We start from the raw sequence: 16,301 nt of genomic DNA, 5'->3' as shown, positions 1-16,301 counted from the left end.
CCACATGTCCAGCTTTGGCCTGACTTGGATTTTTTTCCAAATGTTATTTGTCCTCCCCCTTACCCCCTTAATAATGTTAATCCTTCGCATCCTTTAGGTCTCAGCTTTCATTCATCTCCTCAGAGAAACCTTCCCAGATTACTCTAAAGTAGTGGCCAGTGCCCTGCCTTTTTAAAAATACATTTACTGTCATTTAGCAATTTATTTACTATATTTGCATATATTTTGACAAGTAATTTTAATACATATATTAAAATACATACAATTTTAATACATTCACTTCTCATAACAATCCAAACATATGAGGGAGGTAATATTAATATCTCCATTTAATAGATGAGGAAACCGAGGTAAAGTTACTTCCCAGGGTCACAGAGACAGAGAGAGGCTGAGCTGATTTAAACTCAGATTGGCATCCAAGAATCATCCTCTTATATAGCCATGATGCAAATTTGCCTCTCAATATAGTGTGACCCTCCATCAAATACTGTAACAATAGTTTTTTCCTGCCACATTACCAACATATATATATATATATATATATATATATATATATATATATATATATATATATATAATTAAAAAAGATATTTTTATTGATTTCAGAGAGGCAGGGAGAGGGAGAGAGAGATAGAAACATCAGGGATGAGAGCGAATCATTGATCAGCTGCCTCCTGCATGCCCCATACTGGGGATTGAGCCCGCATGTGCCCTTAACCAGAATCAAACCCGGGACCCTTCAGTCTGCAGGCTGACGCTCCATCCATTGAGCCAAACTGACCAGGGCTTACTAATATATTTTATTGGGTTTGTTGGGCTGTGATATTGTACAAGACATAAAATTCAGAAGGCTTTAAACAAATTGCTGTTATCTTTCACCTTTATTTGCTTAGGTCTTTTGTGGCTAGATAATGCCTAGTCCCTGGTCTTCATCTCCCACCTGTTTTATTGTATTATTACCAGCCCTATTGTCCTTATCGCACACCTGGTTCCTACAGAAGCCTCCTAACTGATCTGCTTCCAGTGACTCCCCGCTTCACTCCCTCAAGTCAAATCATCCTCCCAGAACTGCTAAACTAAAATATCATTAACATCATATTACCAGCCTGCTCAGGGACTTATGACTGCCTGTTGCCTACTACATTAAGTGTGGACCTGTCTGAGTAGCCTTCAGTTCTTTCCTAAATCCACATCATGCTCACCCAAACTTAGCTTCTTCTGCTTCTTAACCAGGATGTTGTTTTTACTGGCTGGTCTGTCTCCTTGTCCCAGCCTCTCATTCCTGCCTCTGTGCCTTTCCTCAGGCTGTTGAACCTTGTTGCAGTACTTCCTTGCACCCAGGAAATAATCAAAGTGTGATCCACAGGTCAGAGAGGGGTTTAGATTTCATAGATTCTGAATAAACTTAAATATCTAATCTTCTATGATGCTAACATACTTAAGGCATATGCTAAAACTGGGGAAGGAAACTTCGATGTGGCTTTTTGAAACACACACACAGGTACACACACACACACACACACGTATACACACCATTTAAAAATAGATGTTCACAAGGTAACCACTTAATTGACACTGATCTCTATTTTATTACACAATACACATTTTGGATGTAAATTATATTTAGTCTTTTATTGTGCCCTTTTACATTTGGCTGTTGTTATCCCATTTCACATCCTTTAGGTTTACAAACAAGATTGTAACTCCTTAAAAGCAGGGATCATATCTCCTCTTCAACCTCTCTTGAGTACTTTGCTGAACTCAGAATAATTGTGTAATAAAAATTGGTTGGTTTCATTAATGAGGTTGCAGCAGATGGCAGGTGCCTTGCAGTTGAACCTTAAATACCTAATTTTTTATCTACTACCTACTTTGAACGTAAGTTGCTTGGGGGTTTTAGATTTCGTAGATTCTGAACAAACTTCAATATCTAATCCTCTGCAATACTAGAATTCTGGGTCTCCTTCTGTATGTCATTTGATATTTTTATACTTTCATATTTTGCTTCTATGCATAACACTTCTGTGCATACACTTAAGGCATATGTTACTATGTATCTATTTGGATTTGGAATTTTGAAAGTGTTGCCCTTAAACATAATGGGGAAATTAAAGAATTGGGGTCTAAGTACTGCATTAAGGAGTCGAATGCTTATCTTTATTTACTTAAATAAAAGTAAGAGACTTTAAACTCAAATTTTGCCTGAATAGGAAACTGGCTTAGGTGAGGAGAATGTTAACTGAGTTCTTGGGAGTTCAGCAGACCTTTTCCTATCTGTCTGCTGCGTTCAAACCTTTCTTTCTTTTCTCCCCTTTTGAACAAGTTTACAGATCCTTACTCACAGGAGATGATCTTTCCTATCTTACACAGAAGATCAGGACTGTTTCACTCCTTTCACCTCTGATTTTGCTCATCCTTCCTTATCTCTGAAAAAGAAGAAATTGACTGGTTTATGACCCTCCCACTTAGTCTTCCCGCACTTGATCTCCCCTCACAACTTGAGACTTTGCAACCTGTCAGTTCTGCTGCCTCATCCCCACTGCTCCCATGAGAATGACCCATTACCTTCTGCATGCCTCAGAGCTGTATCTTTTTTTAAAAAAATATGTTTTTGTTGATTTTTTTTTAGAGAGAGAGGAAGGGAGGGAGATAGAGATAGAAACATTAGTGAGAGAGGAATCATCCATTGGCTGCCTCCTGCACACCCCTTAACTGGGGACTGAGCCCGCAGCTCGGGCATGTGCCATGACGAGCAATCAAACCAGGGACCTCTTGGTTCCTGGGTCGATATTCAACCACTGAATCGCACCGGCCGGGCCACAGAGCTGTACTTTCAGATCACCCACCCTGCCTTTGCTTCCCTTTCTGTAGAATGGCTCTATTCTATTCTGCACGGTGCTACCAGAATGATTTGCACAGAACACTTGGATGAGCAAGTTATTTCTCTGCTCTGAGATTTCAGTGGCTCCTTAATGCATGCAAAAATCAAGCCCAAATCCTGTCAGAGCTATCAGTCCTTCCAGGATATGGTTCCATCCTCGTCTCTTACCTCCTATCCTCAGTTTGTTTTTCTAGCTGATTTGGGCAACTTGCTCTTAACTGGATTCTGCTTATGTCCTTCCTTTCTGGAGTGCTCCCATAAATGTTCCTCAGAGGCTCAGCTCAGGTTGTTTCTCACCAAAGCCCTTCAGAGTTCATCTATTTCTTTGGGACTTAGTTTGTAGCGCTGTTTGACACTGAGCACATTTTTGCCTTAATCCATTATTTCCCTAAGTCTTCCCTAAGAGATGCTTGAGGTTAAAAGAATGGCCAGTGAGGTTTGAGAGATTTCGAGTACATAGAGCTGCCATCCACACTGCCTTTGCCCCTTGTGTAAGGCATAGCAAGAATCATATCAAAAGCACAGGAAGGAAAATAAGTGGCTTAATTTGGTTTATTCCAGTGTTTCCGAAACTTATTTATCATAGAAAATTTTTTTTCATATAACATGTGAACATCCAGTGCACAACACTTTGGAAAAATACTGCCTTAAACTAGATTTCTCGTAGGCATGTCTCCTATGCAGATTGAAAGCTCTTTGAAGGCACCCCCTGTGCTGTGTTCATTTTTCCTGCCTCAGTACCTGGTAGATATTTAATATTAGTTTACTGAATGAAATCACATTGCAAGATTAAGAGTTGCTCTTTCTTTGGATGCTTGAAGTATCCTATCTAATAAAGAGGGAATATGCTAATTGACCATCACTCCATCACAAAGATGGCTGCACCCACAGCTGAGGCCAAGTTCCCATAATGAGCCTTAATGAGCAATCAGCAGGGACCTGAGGCTACACCAGGGGTGGGCAAACTTTTTGACTCGAGGGCCACAATGGGTTCTTAAACTGAACCGGAGGGCCGGAACAAAAGCATGGATGGAGTGTTTGTGTGAACTAATATAAATTCAAAGTAAAGGAGCGGAGGGGAGAGCAAGAGAACCGGATAGAACAGCCGGATCCGGCCTGCGGGCCGTAGTTTTCCCACGGCTGGGCTACACCCTCCCCTGCCCCTATGAGGCTTGACAGGGGACCTCAGGTTGCGTCCCCTGCCCTGGCATCAGGCTGGGGGACCTCAGGCTGCACCCCCCACCCCAGTGCCAGGCCAGGGGACCTGAGGCCACGCCCCCCACCCGGCAGGGCTTGACAGGGAACCTCAGGCCGCGCCCCACACCCGGCAGGACTTGACAGGGGACCTCAAGGTGTGCTTCCTGTCCTGGTGTTGGGCTAGGGGACCTCAGGCTGCTCCCCCTGCCCCAGCGTCAGGCCCGGGAACCTCAGGCCACGCCCCCACACACAGTGGGACTTGACGGAGGACCTGTGGCTGTGCCCCCCTGCCAGTGGGGCTTGACAGGGGACCTCAGGCCGTACCCCCCACCCGGCAGGGCTTGACAGGGAATCTCAGGTCCTGCCCCCCACCCGGCAGGGATTGACAGGGGACCTCAAGGTGCGCTTCCTGTCCTGGTGCTGGGCTAGGGTACCTCAGGCTGCTCCCCCTGCCCCAGCACTAGGCTGGGGGACCTCAGGCCTGGCCCCCCACCAGGTGGGGCTTGACGGGGGACCTGAGGCTGCACCCCCCTCCCAGTGCTGGGCCAGGGGACCTGAAGCTGCGCCCCCCCCACCCCCTGCCCGGCAGGGCTTGACTGGGGACCTCAGGCCATGCCCCGCACCCAGCGGGTCTTGACATGGGATCTCAGGCCGTGTCCCTCACCTGGCGGGGCTTGATGGAGGACCTCAAGGCACGCCCCCCGCCCCGTTCTGGGCTGGGGGACCTCAGGCCACGCCCCCTGTCCTGGCACTGGGCCAGGGGACCAGAGGCTATGCCCCCTGCCTGGCAGGGCTTGACAAGGGTGGGGCTGGCCGGGTCTGGATCTAGCCCAATGAGGGGGAGCTGGCTGGGTCTGGGTCTCACGTGATTTTGAGGTGCATGTGGGTGGGCAGGGACTTGACTCTGGGTCCCGTGGTGAGCCCCAGACTCTGACAGGAGGAAGGTTTTCATATACATTTTACTAATTTTCTTTCATCTCTGACACTTCTATATAGAGAAAGGGCAAATAGCAGTAGTAAATTATTTCCTCTAATTAATCCCCTTTTAATGTGCACGAATTTCGTGCACCAGGTCACTAGTAAATATTATAAAGAAAAGCTGGTTCGCTACATTGTAACTGCACATACATAGTAGGTACTCAATAAATGCTGAAGAATGCTGACTAAACGCTGAGCATCTTTAACGGGATGTAGTTAGGTATTTTTTAGAAATATGGTGCTAGATAAATTGGTGATAGGTGGTGGTGAGAGTACATACACTACAATACGCGATTTTATTTTATTTTATTTTTTAAATCTGAGAGAGAGAGAGAAAGAAAGAGAAAGAAACATTGATGTGAAAGAGACACACATCAATTGGTTGCCTCCCACATGCACCCCAACTGAGGCCAGGGATTGAACCTGCAATCTAGGCCAGGGCCAAAACATGGCATTTTAAAATAAAGGTTCCTATTGGACTTAAAATGCTATTTGACTCACCGATGGAATCCACATACAACTTGTGATGAGTACACTGCATACATTAAGCTACATGGTCATGCAGAGTCTCAGTTAAAGGAGGTTCAATCCTAGTAATTTTTGTTAAAACTAGTAAACCAGCAACCACCACCACCACCACCACCACCACCACAACAACAAAAATCTCAGACTGGTAGTAATGCTATGTTCATAGAGCTGCCTTTGTTCCGAAAATTCAGTTTTTACTGGGTATGTCTGTACAGGCATGCTATGCACACACATAAACATTTATGAGTACAATTAACATGGGCATGAATATTCACAATCTCCCTTCTTTTAGTTCTGACACAAGCTGCTTCCTGGAATTGGCAAGGTTTAGCTCAGGAGACTGAATGGAATTTAACCCTTTTCTCTTGTGCTCCTGAACCTAGTCCATGCATTGTCTTCCCAGAATGGGAAGAATTTTATCTTCAGGAGAGTGATTTGCATTTTATGGGGGAATCATGCCAGTTGTGAATGACCAGAATTCTAAAAGTGTCTTTCAAATTCTGTTTAAATTCTTGTATTTCTCTCTTTTGCTTTCCTCTTAGGCTCCAACCAGGAATGGAGACACCGTTGGATGTTTTGTCAAGGGCAGCATCTCTGGTGCATGCTGATGATGAAAAACGTAAGTGAGGCATCTGTGTTATGTGCTTTTTACTGTGCCCCCTGTCCCCTGCCCTGTCATAGACTTACATGTTTCTTTACTTGGCTTTGTGGCTATATGCTGTTAATTTTGGTTGTTTTCCTTAGAGATAACAGCTTGGTATTTTTAATTTTATTTTCAAGTGCCAGAACATGTCTTTTAAATGTTATCTTTGGATGCTAGGGCCTGAGCAGTTCACTCCAGAAAGTCCTTTCCTTCCCAGCTTCCTCCAGTGGGGCTAGAATGGGAAGACACTCCCTATGTGTCAGGTTTAGATAAATATGTGTTGGTTGATAGACAAATTGACCATCAGAGAACTAGAGATGGGAAAAAAACCCTCCAAGATCATCCCTGTCATTGGAAGTGTGCAGCACATATCCTAATGAAAAACAGTTGTGAACATTCCTTTCCCATAGCTGAGAGAGAGCAAATATTTGGGGGGAAAACGTTCTTAATGTGGTGGGGGAGGGGCAAAAGGAGAATGAACGTTGACATTGGAAGATTATTCCACAATGTGTCAAAGTGATTTTCCTGCTCATCCTAAGGTATATTTATTTTTAAATGTTCTGCTTAAAGTTAAAATTGCTTGCTGAACAATATTTGCAAGAATAACTGTTTTATGTGGGAACAGGGTTGAGTATTCTTTTCCTAAGCATTAAAAATAAAACAAATAAAAAATACATAAGATTGAACATTTTTGCATTCTGAGATCTGAAAGATGAGCTACTTTCCAGTTTAGTTGTTAACGAGTTGGCAGCTGGAAGTAAATGTCCTTAAAAATGTAGGGTCTGCCTTTTTAATAGCTGTTAAGATTTTTATTTTCCTAAGCCTCCGTTTCCTCATTAGTCACATGAAATAATACCTACTTGCAAAGTATTTGTGAGGATTAAATGGGCTGTTGTGTAGATAGTGCTTACCTTAGCTCTCAACTCCTAAGGGCTGGGGATTGCCTTGCCCTCTTCCCTCTTGGTACCTTGTTGCTCTCTAATAGGACTTACTCTAATACTCTAGTCTCACTCTATTATCTGTGTGTCTGCATCTCCCCCCCACCCCACCACCATTCAAGATTATCTTTAGACTAGTGATTGGATGAGATAACCATTAAGGTGTTTCTTGGTTTTTTTTTCCTAACCTCTTATGTAATTTATATTTATTTCGTTTTGATTGTTGGGAGGATATAACTACCCAATGGTATAATTATTCCTTCCTAAGAAAATTGAAGCTCTGGGATGCTATCATTCCCAAGCACACTGTGCTAGGGAGAGGCAGCTCAGGTTGTAGGCTTTTATCTAAACAACAAAAACTCCTTTATGCCTCTAAGATTGCAATAAATGTTACTGACTTGAATAGCTAGTTACAAACTTTGTTAAACACTACTATAGATAATTTGGAGGTTTTTACAGAAGATAGTATTTTGAGTTTCAGTTTTATAATGCCCATGTTTCGTTAGGATTATTAAAAGAAAATACTGTTTATACAAATGAAAAATAGAAGGAATGACCTCAGGGTGGCCCTTTGTACCTTTAGTGTAGAGAGTATGTTTCTTGTCTTTTTCTGTTACCTTCTCAGGTTCTCTCCTTGAGCCCAGCTTCAGGATTACTCTGTTCCGGTTGGAGGCCTGGGTAGTGTTCAGCTCAGTGAGCAGCAATTGAATGATTATGTGTAAGGGGCGTATAATGATGGACAAGGGCAGTCCCTGCCTTCATGGAGCTTAAGGACTTACTGGGCATAGACTCCTATGGCTGTAAAATGTGTATAGAAGCGGGAGACTGAATATACTTCGTGACGTAGACGCAAGGTCTCCTTGGAGCCCGCAGTTTGGGAGAGCTGTTTGCATAGAAACAGAAGATACTGCCTGCCAGGAGAGAGAAGAATTCTTACTTTCCTCCTGTGTTGAACACAGCCATTAGTGATTTGTTGAGTAAGGATATATAGTTGGCTCTCTGCATCTGTGGGTTCTTCATCTGCAGATACAACCGCCATGGATGGCAAATAGTTGGAGGAAATGTTACCTTGTAGTTAGGCTTACGATGGTTGAGTCTCTACTGAGTATACACAGATTTTTTTTTTCTTTGTCATTAGTTTCTAAGCAATGCAGTATAATTACTGTTTAGATAGCATTCAGTAATCTAGAGATATTTAAAGTATATGGGAGGATGTGTGGAGGTTATATGCAAATAATATTCCATTTTACATAAGGAAATTGAACATCCTCAAATTTGGGGATCCACAGGGGTCCTGGAACCAATCCCCTGTGGGTGCTAGGGACAACTATCTATATATATAAAAAGCCTAAGCAACCGTTACTGCAGAACGACCGGAACAACCGGTCACTATGATGCGCACTGACCACCAGGGGGCAGATGCTGAATGCAGGAGCTGCCCCCTGGTGGTCAGTGCACTCCCACAGGGGGAGTGCCACTCAGCACTGCTACATCCTTCAGGGGATATCTGACTGCTGGTTTAGGCAGTCGAACATCCCCCGAGGAGTCCCGGACTGCAAGAGGGATGTCCGACTACCGGCTTAGGCCCAATCCCTGTAGAAGGCAGTTGGTCTGAACAACTCAGTGACTCAGGGAAGTACAGGGACTCAGGTGAGCCTGCCTCCGTGCTTGACTCACCCACTCAATAGTGTTCACAGGACAGACCATGGTGGCCCAGCTCATGCATGTGCAGCAGCTGCTGAAGCTCAAGCAGCAGGCTGTGCAGCAGCAGAGGCCATCCAGCCACAAGCCGGCAGGCGGACATCCCCCGAGGGGTCCTGGGCTGTGAGAGGGGATACCCCCAAGTGCACGAATTTTGTGCACCGGGCCTCTAGTCTCTATATATATACACACACACACACACACACACACACACACACACACACACACACACATATATATATATATGCCTGAATGACGGGTCGACTGGTCACTATGACATGAACTGACCACCAGGAACAGATGCTGAATGCACAGGATCGGGCTCCCTCCTGTCTGGATCGGGCCTGCGGGAATCGGGCCAAAACCGGCTATCTGAGATTCCCCGAGAGGTCCTAGATTGCAAGAGGGCTCAGGCCAGGCTGAGGGACCCCACCGGTGCATGAATCCGTGCACTGGGCCTCTAGTATACATATAATAGGCTAGACCAGGGGTGGGCAAACTTTTTGACTTGAGGGCCACAATGGGTTCTTAAACTGGACCGGAGGGCCAGAACAAAAGCATGGATGGAGTGTTTATGTGAACTAATATAAATTCAAAGTAAAGGAGCAGAGGGGAGAGCAAGAGAATCGGATAGAACAGCCGGATCCGGCCCGCGGGCCGTAGTTTGCCCAAGGCTGGGCTAGACTGACCATGGAGTGGACTTTATTCTGGAATATTCTTCTTTGGACTCCAGTGATTCCAAATTGGTTTAGAAGTGGCTTGGCATAATCCTGGAACCCCTTTCAATGGTTTCAGCTTTTTGGAATAATTTTTTACATCTAAAGAAGAAGAAAAATGTTCCAAGATGTCTGTACTCATTAACATGTAGGCAACATTTTTGAGAAACATTTTAAACTTTTACTATGAGGCTGTATGCAGCACTCGTAAGAGCGCAGAGCTTTAAAACCAGGTATTCATTGTATTTTCTATTACTAGTAATTAAGTATTTGAAAAACTCATGTAATTTATAGGCAAAGTTGAGCTTTAAGTTTAGTCTTTCGGGTACATTTTGTAAGACCTATTTGGGCTTGTTCAGCCTGATTGAGCTTTCTCTACAGTAGATTAAGTCTCTTTTAGCTTTTGTTATAAATTGCTCTTACACTTAACATTCTCCTCAACACTTTAAAAAACAGTCTTGTATATGTAATCTGATTTGGGTGTCTGATTCCAAACAGAAAAATGTTCTACTATTTGAGATCAGCTTCCCAACTCATGTAGGTGACCTAAATGACTCTTTTTTTCTTTTGCTCATGGAGAACTGAAAACTTAGGCATTTTTGAAGATGTTATTGTTTTAGCATTTTGAAGAGAACAGTACCTAATAAGACTCAAGTATATAATACCTGATAGCCTTAAGGCTTCATTATGTCTACTAGTAGAGAATAAAAGACATATCTCAATAGTACACTGTAGACCTAAAGTCAATAGTGAAATGGTGGTTTTGTAGTAACACAATAGTCACTTATCTGGATGGCCTAGAAGGAATAAATTTACTTAAAATAATCATTCCACTGCTCATGAGACATTGATTTAATCAGCACCCAGGGTAATCCTGGAAGGTACTTAATGAAAATACAGTGTGAGGCTGCCAGTTTTCCTTGTGCTTGAGGAATCTCTCAGTGATCATTAATGCTGGAAGACCCCAGCCCTTTTTTCCAACTCTAGTTTTTAGTAGTCAAAATTGGACAGAATTTGTGGACAGGACGCTTATGCTTTGATGTTTAAAACTACACCTTGTGCATCTTTAGCATGATCCTTCATTTTATTGTGATGTTGACAGAATGTTTTTTTTTTTGGTGTGTGTGCAGATTTTGTTCTTGTATCTTCTGGGTATAAGATCCTTCTTGGATCTGCTGACTTGCACTCTTAGATTAGAATAATTTTAAGAGAGAGCACAATGGGAAGGAAAGTCTCTTAAAAATGTTGCCTAGCCCTAGCTGGTTTGGCTCAGTGGATAGAGCATTGGCCTGTGGACTGAAGGGTCGCAGGTTCGATTCCAGTCAAGGGCACATGCTTGGGTTGCAGACTCGATCCCCAGTAGGGGGCGTGCAGGAAGCAGCTGATCAATGAGGCTCTCTCATCATTGATGTTTCTGTCTGTCTCTTCCTCTCTCTTCCTCTCTGAAATCAATAAAAAAATATATATTTTAAAAAAATGTTGCCTATATGTTCATAATTATTACAGACACCTTTGGACTTTTTCCCGCTTGATATTGAGGATTTTGATGGAGGGGATAGTACTTTTGATCTGGTCTAATGAGGATGCATACGATCAGAAAAAGCTCGATAAAGTGCGTGTGAGGGATGTGGAGGGGACAGGATGAGAAGGCGGCTTTTGCAGGTGCTGTTACTGCATCTGTTCCAGAAATTCGCTTCCTTCTCATTTGGTGAAGATGTTTCAAAGCTGGCTAATTGATGAAGCATAAATAACCATATTCCTTCCGAGTAAAGCATTCCTAGGAGTGCAGGCTTTTATGTTCATGGGGACTGATGCCCAGATGTGTGGAGTATTTTCATGTCCTAGCCCAGTGGTTGGCAAACCGCGGCTCGCGAGCCACACGAGGCTCGCGAGCCGCAGTTTGCCATTCTGTTGACTAATGAGTTTGCCGACCACTGTCCTAGCCTATTAATTGTAAATAATGATCAGTTGCACTCACATACTGTTTCCTCAGATTGATTTCTTTCATCCACGACCACGATGACTTTGCCAGCCTCTGCATAAAGTAAAGCAGTTGCTTGGTGCCCAGGTTACGGTGATTTAACCAGCACTTTCCTTTGAGCTGGGCCTGCTTTTTTACTCTTTCTTCCTCTCCTCTCCTCTTTACTCTCTTGCCTTTACTCTTGGCAGCTGATATAGTGGCTTTCAAACATTTTTGACCATGGCACAGAATAAAAAAGCATTTACATTGTGACCCTTGTACTTGGTGACATCACTGATACAAAGGCTTCATGAAACAATACTTACCCTGACTTTGCACAGTGTAGTTTGAATTACCTGTTTTGTTCTTGCATTCCACTTTATTCAAATAAAAGTTGGGTCATGACTCATTAAATTGATATTTAGGATCTACTATGATTTCAGACCTGCAGTTGAAAAACATGATTTGGTTTCATCTCCTTTGTTGGATAAACTTATTTCTGGCTCCTCCCTTTATGTACTGGAAAGTTTTGACTGACACGTGGGCCAGTGAGCCAGAGTATTAGACATGATGGAATTACGGGTGACTAGACAGGAATGACATTATTATATTGTTCTCTTTCAAGAGCACTCGTGGACTGGACACAGCAATCGTCAGCATACATGACTACTCCATTAGAGGCAGTTCCTCTCTATTCTAAGCCTATATTGTTCCTGATTTCTAGAGTAAGTGCTCCAGAAAATGGTCACTCCCCTTTGGTTGAACCTGTGTAGCTCCCTCTTGTTCCCTAAAGAGTGCTCCTAGCTGACACCAGGGTTCCATCGGGACTGCTGGTAGATGCCGATTGAGAGGACACCAATATGATCCTTTGTAGACTAATTTGATGGCTTTGGTTACTGCATTTGTGTTTTAATCCCTCATATCCTAGATGGCTGAGAAGGGTACCATGCATTTCCACCATGACAACCACTCAGGTAGCAGTGATTCTCAAAGAGAGGAGGAAGGGATATTTGTAAGCATTCTGACGATACCTTCCCAGGTGATAAATCCCAGATGAGAGCCACCGGTTTAATAGTATTCCTAGAGGGGTTCTGGATGATCTGTCTTTTTAAGAAGGAGGGTCGATCCTTCTTTGAGGTGCTGTAATTCTTTGGCTATCATATGTCCTTTAACCAGATTCACCAGTTGCTTATGTCTCATTTCCTTTATCATATTCTCTCTCTGTGTACACACACACACACACACACACACACACACACAAAGCAGGTCCTCGAATAATTTTGTTTTGTTCAACATCATTTTGTTATAATGTTGATGAGATAAATGCCTAGGAACTTAACTCTTGTTTATATCAATTAGCCTGTGTAAAATTGGTTTTGTTAAGCATTTTTTCACTTAAAGTCGTAGAACCTATTTATGATGTTAAGTGAGGACTTATTGTATACAGACACACAGATGTATTTTTCTTGAAACATTTGAGAGTAAATGTGAGATATGCCTCTTTAACCCTAAATACTTAAATATGTATTTCCTACAAATGAGAATATTCTCTTTTGTAACCACAATATGGTTATATTCATTAAAATGTTACCCTATATAATAAAAAGGTAGTGTGCAAATTTACCGTCACACCCTCGCACAAGATGGCCGGCAGGGGAGGGCAGTTGTGGGCGAACAGACCAGCAGGGGAGGGCAGTTAGGGGTGACCAGGCCATCAGGGGAGGGCAGTTGGGGGCTACCAGGCCTGCAGGGGAGGGAGGACAGTTGGGGGGGACCAGGCCTGCAGGGGAGGGAAGTTGGGGGCAATCGGGCTGGCAGGGGAGCAGTTAGGAGTCAATCAGGCTGGCAGGGGAGTGGTTAGGGGGTGATCAGGCTGGCAGGCAGAAGCAGTTAGGGGCAATCAGGCAGGCAGGCAGGTGAGCGGTTGGGAGCCAGCAGTCTCAGATTGTGAGAGGGATGTCCGACTGCCGGTTTAGGCCTGATCCCAGTTTAGGCCTGATCCCACAGGTGCCCCTAACTGTCCTCCTCTGCTGGTCTGTTCGCCTACAACTGCCCTCCCCTGCCGGCCATCTTGTGCGAGGGTGTGTCAGTCAATTTGCATACCACCACAGGGATTGGGCCTAAACCGGCAGTCGGACATCCCCTGAGGGGTCCCAGATTGGAGAGGGTGCAAGCTGGGCTGAGGGACACCTCCCCCCCAGTGCACGAATTTCATGCACCAGGCCTCTAGAATATATATAAAGATAAAACTGAGCATAAAATCTTTATGCTTCTAGTGCCTTTATAACTTCATAACCATAATATGAGTTTATGGTTTAATACAGCCAATAAAACTATGATACAATAGATAACGATCTGCTACAACTGCACCCTGCTCCTCTAGTGTGTAGCACCCACTGCCACTGGGCCACGATTGATTCTCTAATGTCATCGTGCCTGTACTGCCAAGGGTCCTTTGACACAATTTCCCCACCACTTTTATCTTGTGAACTCCTATAAAATATTATATTGTACAGATTATGTGACTTAAGTTAGTTGGCTTTCTCTTAGTACAAATGCTTCCATTTCATATGGGTTTGTTTCTGTCCTTTTCTCACTAGACCAGGAGAAAAATGCAAACACGGTCATCAAAATCATGTGCCAATGCTTGGTTATATACTAGGTGTGTGATTCAGAATACACTTATGTCAGATTTTTTAAAAGATTCTATTTTGAAATAATACAAGTAAAAATTTCTCACAGATCCCTGAATATTTATCTGTCTCTGGGCTTTAAGGATTGTGTGCTGTCTCACTTAGTTCTCACAATAGCCCTATTCAGTAGGCATTATAATTAGTCCCCCTTTATCGATAAGGAAACTAAGGTTTACAAATAATGTGCTTAAGGATATCCTGACTCTGAAATCTATGCTCTTAAATTGCTCTACTGTGCATATGCCTTCTCAGATAGAGGTCATTGAAGGCTTGACTGTTGATTTAAAATGCAAAAAAACACACAAAACAATGTATATATACTACCTCCACTAATAAGTCAGGAAAAAGGTTTTCATTTGGAAAAGGTTTCCCAGTCAGTGAAACAGCATTTTCAAAGCATTAAGTACCTATCTCTAACCAGCCAAAAGTTTAGGATGGGCAGGAGCCCACATTCAGGAACTGCCATGACTCTGCTTCCCATGTATGTTGATGGTGCGCGTGCGTGCCACACACACACACACACACACACACTGCCACAGACCTTTTTTATTGAGCTTTTGTTTCCAGTAAGTATCTCAGTTAAGGAGATGATCTTGGTTCCCATGTCGGGCTGCTTCACACAGTAACGACCCCTCATTACCAAAGTGTTTAAGTAGGGACTAGAGCACCACTGTCCAGAGGCATTGTGGAGGGAAATTAGGTGGTGGCTGGACTTGATGACCTAAGATTCTGTGAACCTTTATTAGACCCTGGACTTGTTCAAGGCAAGGGTTCTGTTCCATATTGCTTTGTATTCCAAGCATGTACCATTTGGTGCAAATGATCAGCCATTAATAAATATCTCTGGATATTTATTAATAAATATCACTGGAGTGAAAGGTTCATCTCTAAGGAATAATTTATTTAGCACTAGCAAAAATGACTTAGTATAATTACCGCTATTGCTACAAAAATAATGTACACATTTAAAGGAATACTGTTTTCCACTTGATAATACTTCATAGATTGCAAGACATTTTATTTGGTGGTTATAACAAGAATCTTTGTGGCAGGCTGAATTGGGGGGGTATCAGAAAAAAATTAAGCTTGAAGAAATTAAATGACTAATTCAAGGTTAAAATGTTAAAAAAAAAGTTGAGGTGTCCCTTCCCCCCACCCCCCAGTGCCCTCATGTGCAATCACATGTTATGATCATCAGAATAGCAATTAATAAATGAGTGTTAGCTGTTGTTAGGTAGTGCAGAGTCCACCAGGGTAGGAAATCAGAAAGTCTTGAGGAGTTACCTTCTCTGACTCCATGTTTTCAAGCCTACTTTTGATTTTCAAAATAAGGACTGCATTTGCTGCACTTTTTCTAAAGGTTGGAGTCACTAACATTATGCTTTGTTTTCAGTTATTTCCCTTTATGTAAAAATATCTCTCAGTAGTAAAAAAAGCTTCAAAAAACGTAAGGTGGGATAGTATACGTTTATTTAAGACACTCTGTAGGTGTGGTCAGCTGCTTTAATTAAAGTTTGCCTACCAGGGTAGGCACCTGGCATTTAATCAGGAAGTTACCCCTCAGAGATAGCTACTACAAATGTCTGTGCTATTTTTATAGTTTTATATCAGATCAAATTAGCATAATAAATGTTAGCAATGGATTTCCACTGGTGAAAATATTGGCTTGTTATAATTAGCATAATGGATGTTATGCTAATAGATTTCCACCAAATAGCTCTTTAGACACTTGAAGATGATTTATTAGGTTTCCTTTAAACGAATATTACTCCATCTTTAGAAATCCATGCTTGCTTTTAATACACGTAAAAATGCTATGGGCGATTTTAATGTCCTTTGCAGTTCAGTTTAATATATCAGAGTCAAGCCCGGCTGGTGTGGCTCAGTTGTCGAGCATAAACCTATGAACCAGGAGGTCACGGTTCAATTCCCGGTCAGGGCACATGCCTGGGTTGTGGGCTTCATCCCCATTGTGGGGCATGCAGGAGGCAGCTGATCAATGATTATCTCTCATCATTGATGTTTCTATCTCTTTCTCCCTCTCCCTCTCCCTCTCCCTTCTTCTC

The 16,301-nt window shown here is 42.9% G+C and overlaps 1 protein-coding gene across 1 annotated transcript in view; it reads left to right on the top strand.

The window, feature by feature from the left end:
* TAMM41 (TAM41 mitochondrial translocator assembly and maintenance homolog) overlaps positions 1-16,301 on the top strand; it is a 243,100-nt gene that overhangs the window by 99,676 nt on the left and 127,123 nt on the right. Inside the window, exon 8 of the mRNA XM_080671747.1 lies at positions 6,127-6,203. Coding sequence (XP_080527873.1) covers positions 6,127-6,203 — 77 coding nt within the window. The remainder of the gene's footprint in view (positions 1-6,126; positions 6,204-16,301) is intronic.

The sequence above is a fragment of the Plecotus auritus genome, assembly GCF_963455305.1.
Source record: "Plecotus auritus genome assembly, chromosome: 6".
Lineage (NCBI taxonomy): Eukaryota > Metazoa > Chordata > Mammalia > Chiroptera > Vespertilionidae > Plecotus > Plecotus auritus.
Note: the sequence above shows the minus strand (reverse complement) of the source record. Positions and strands in the feature narration are given on the sequence as shown.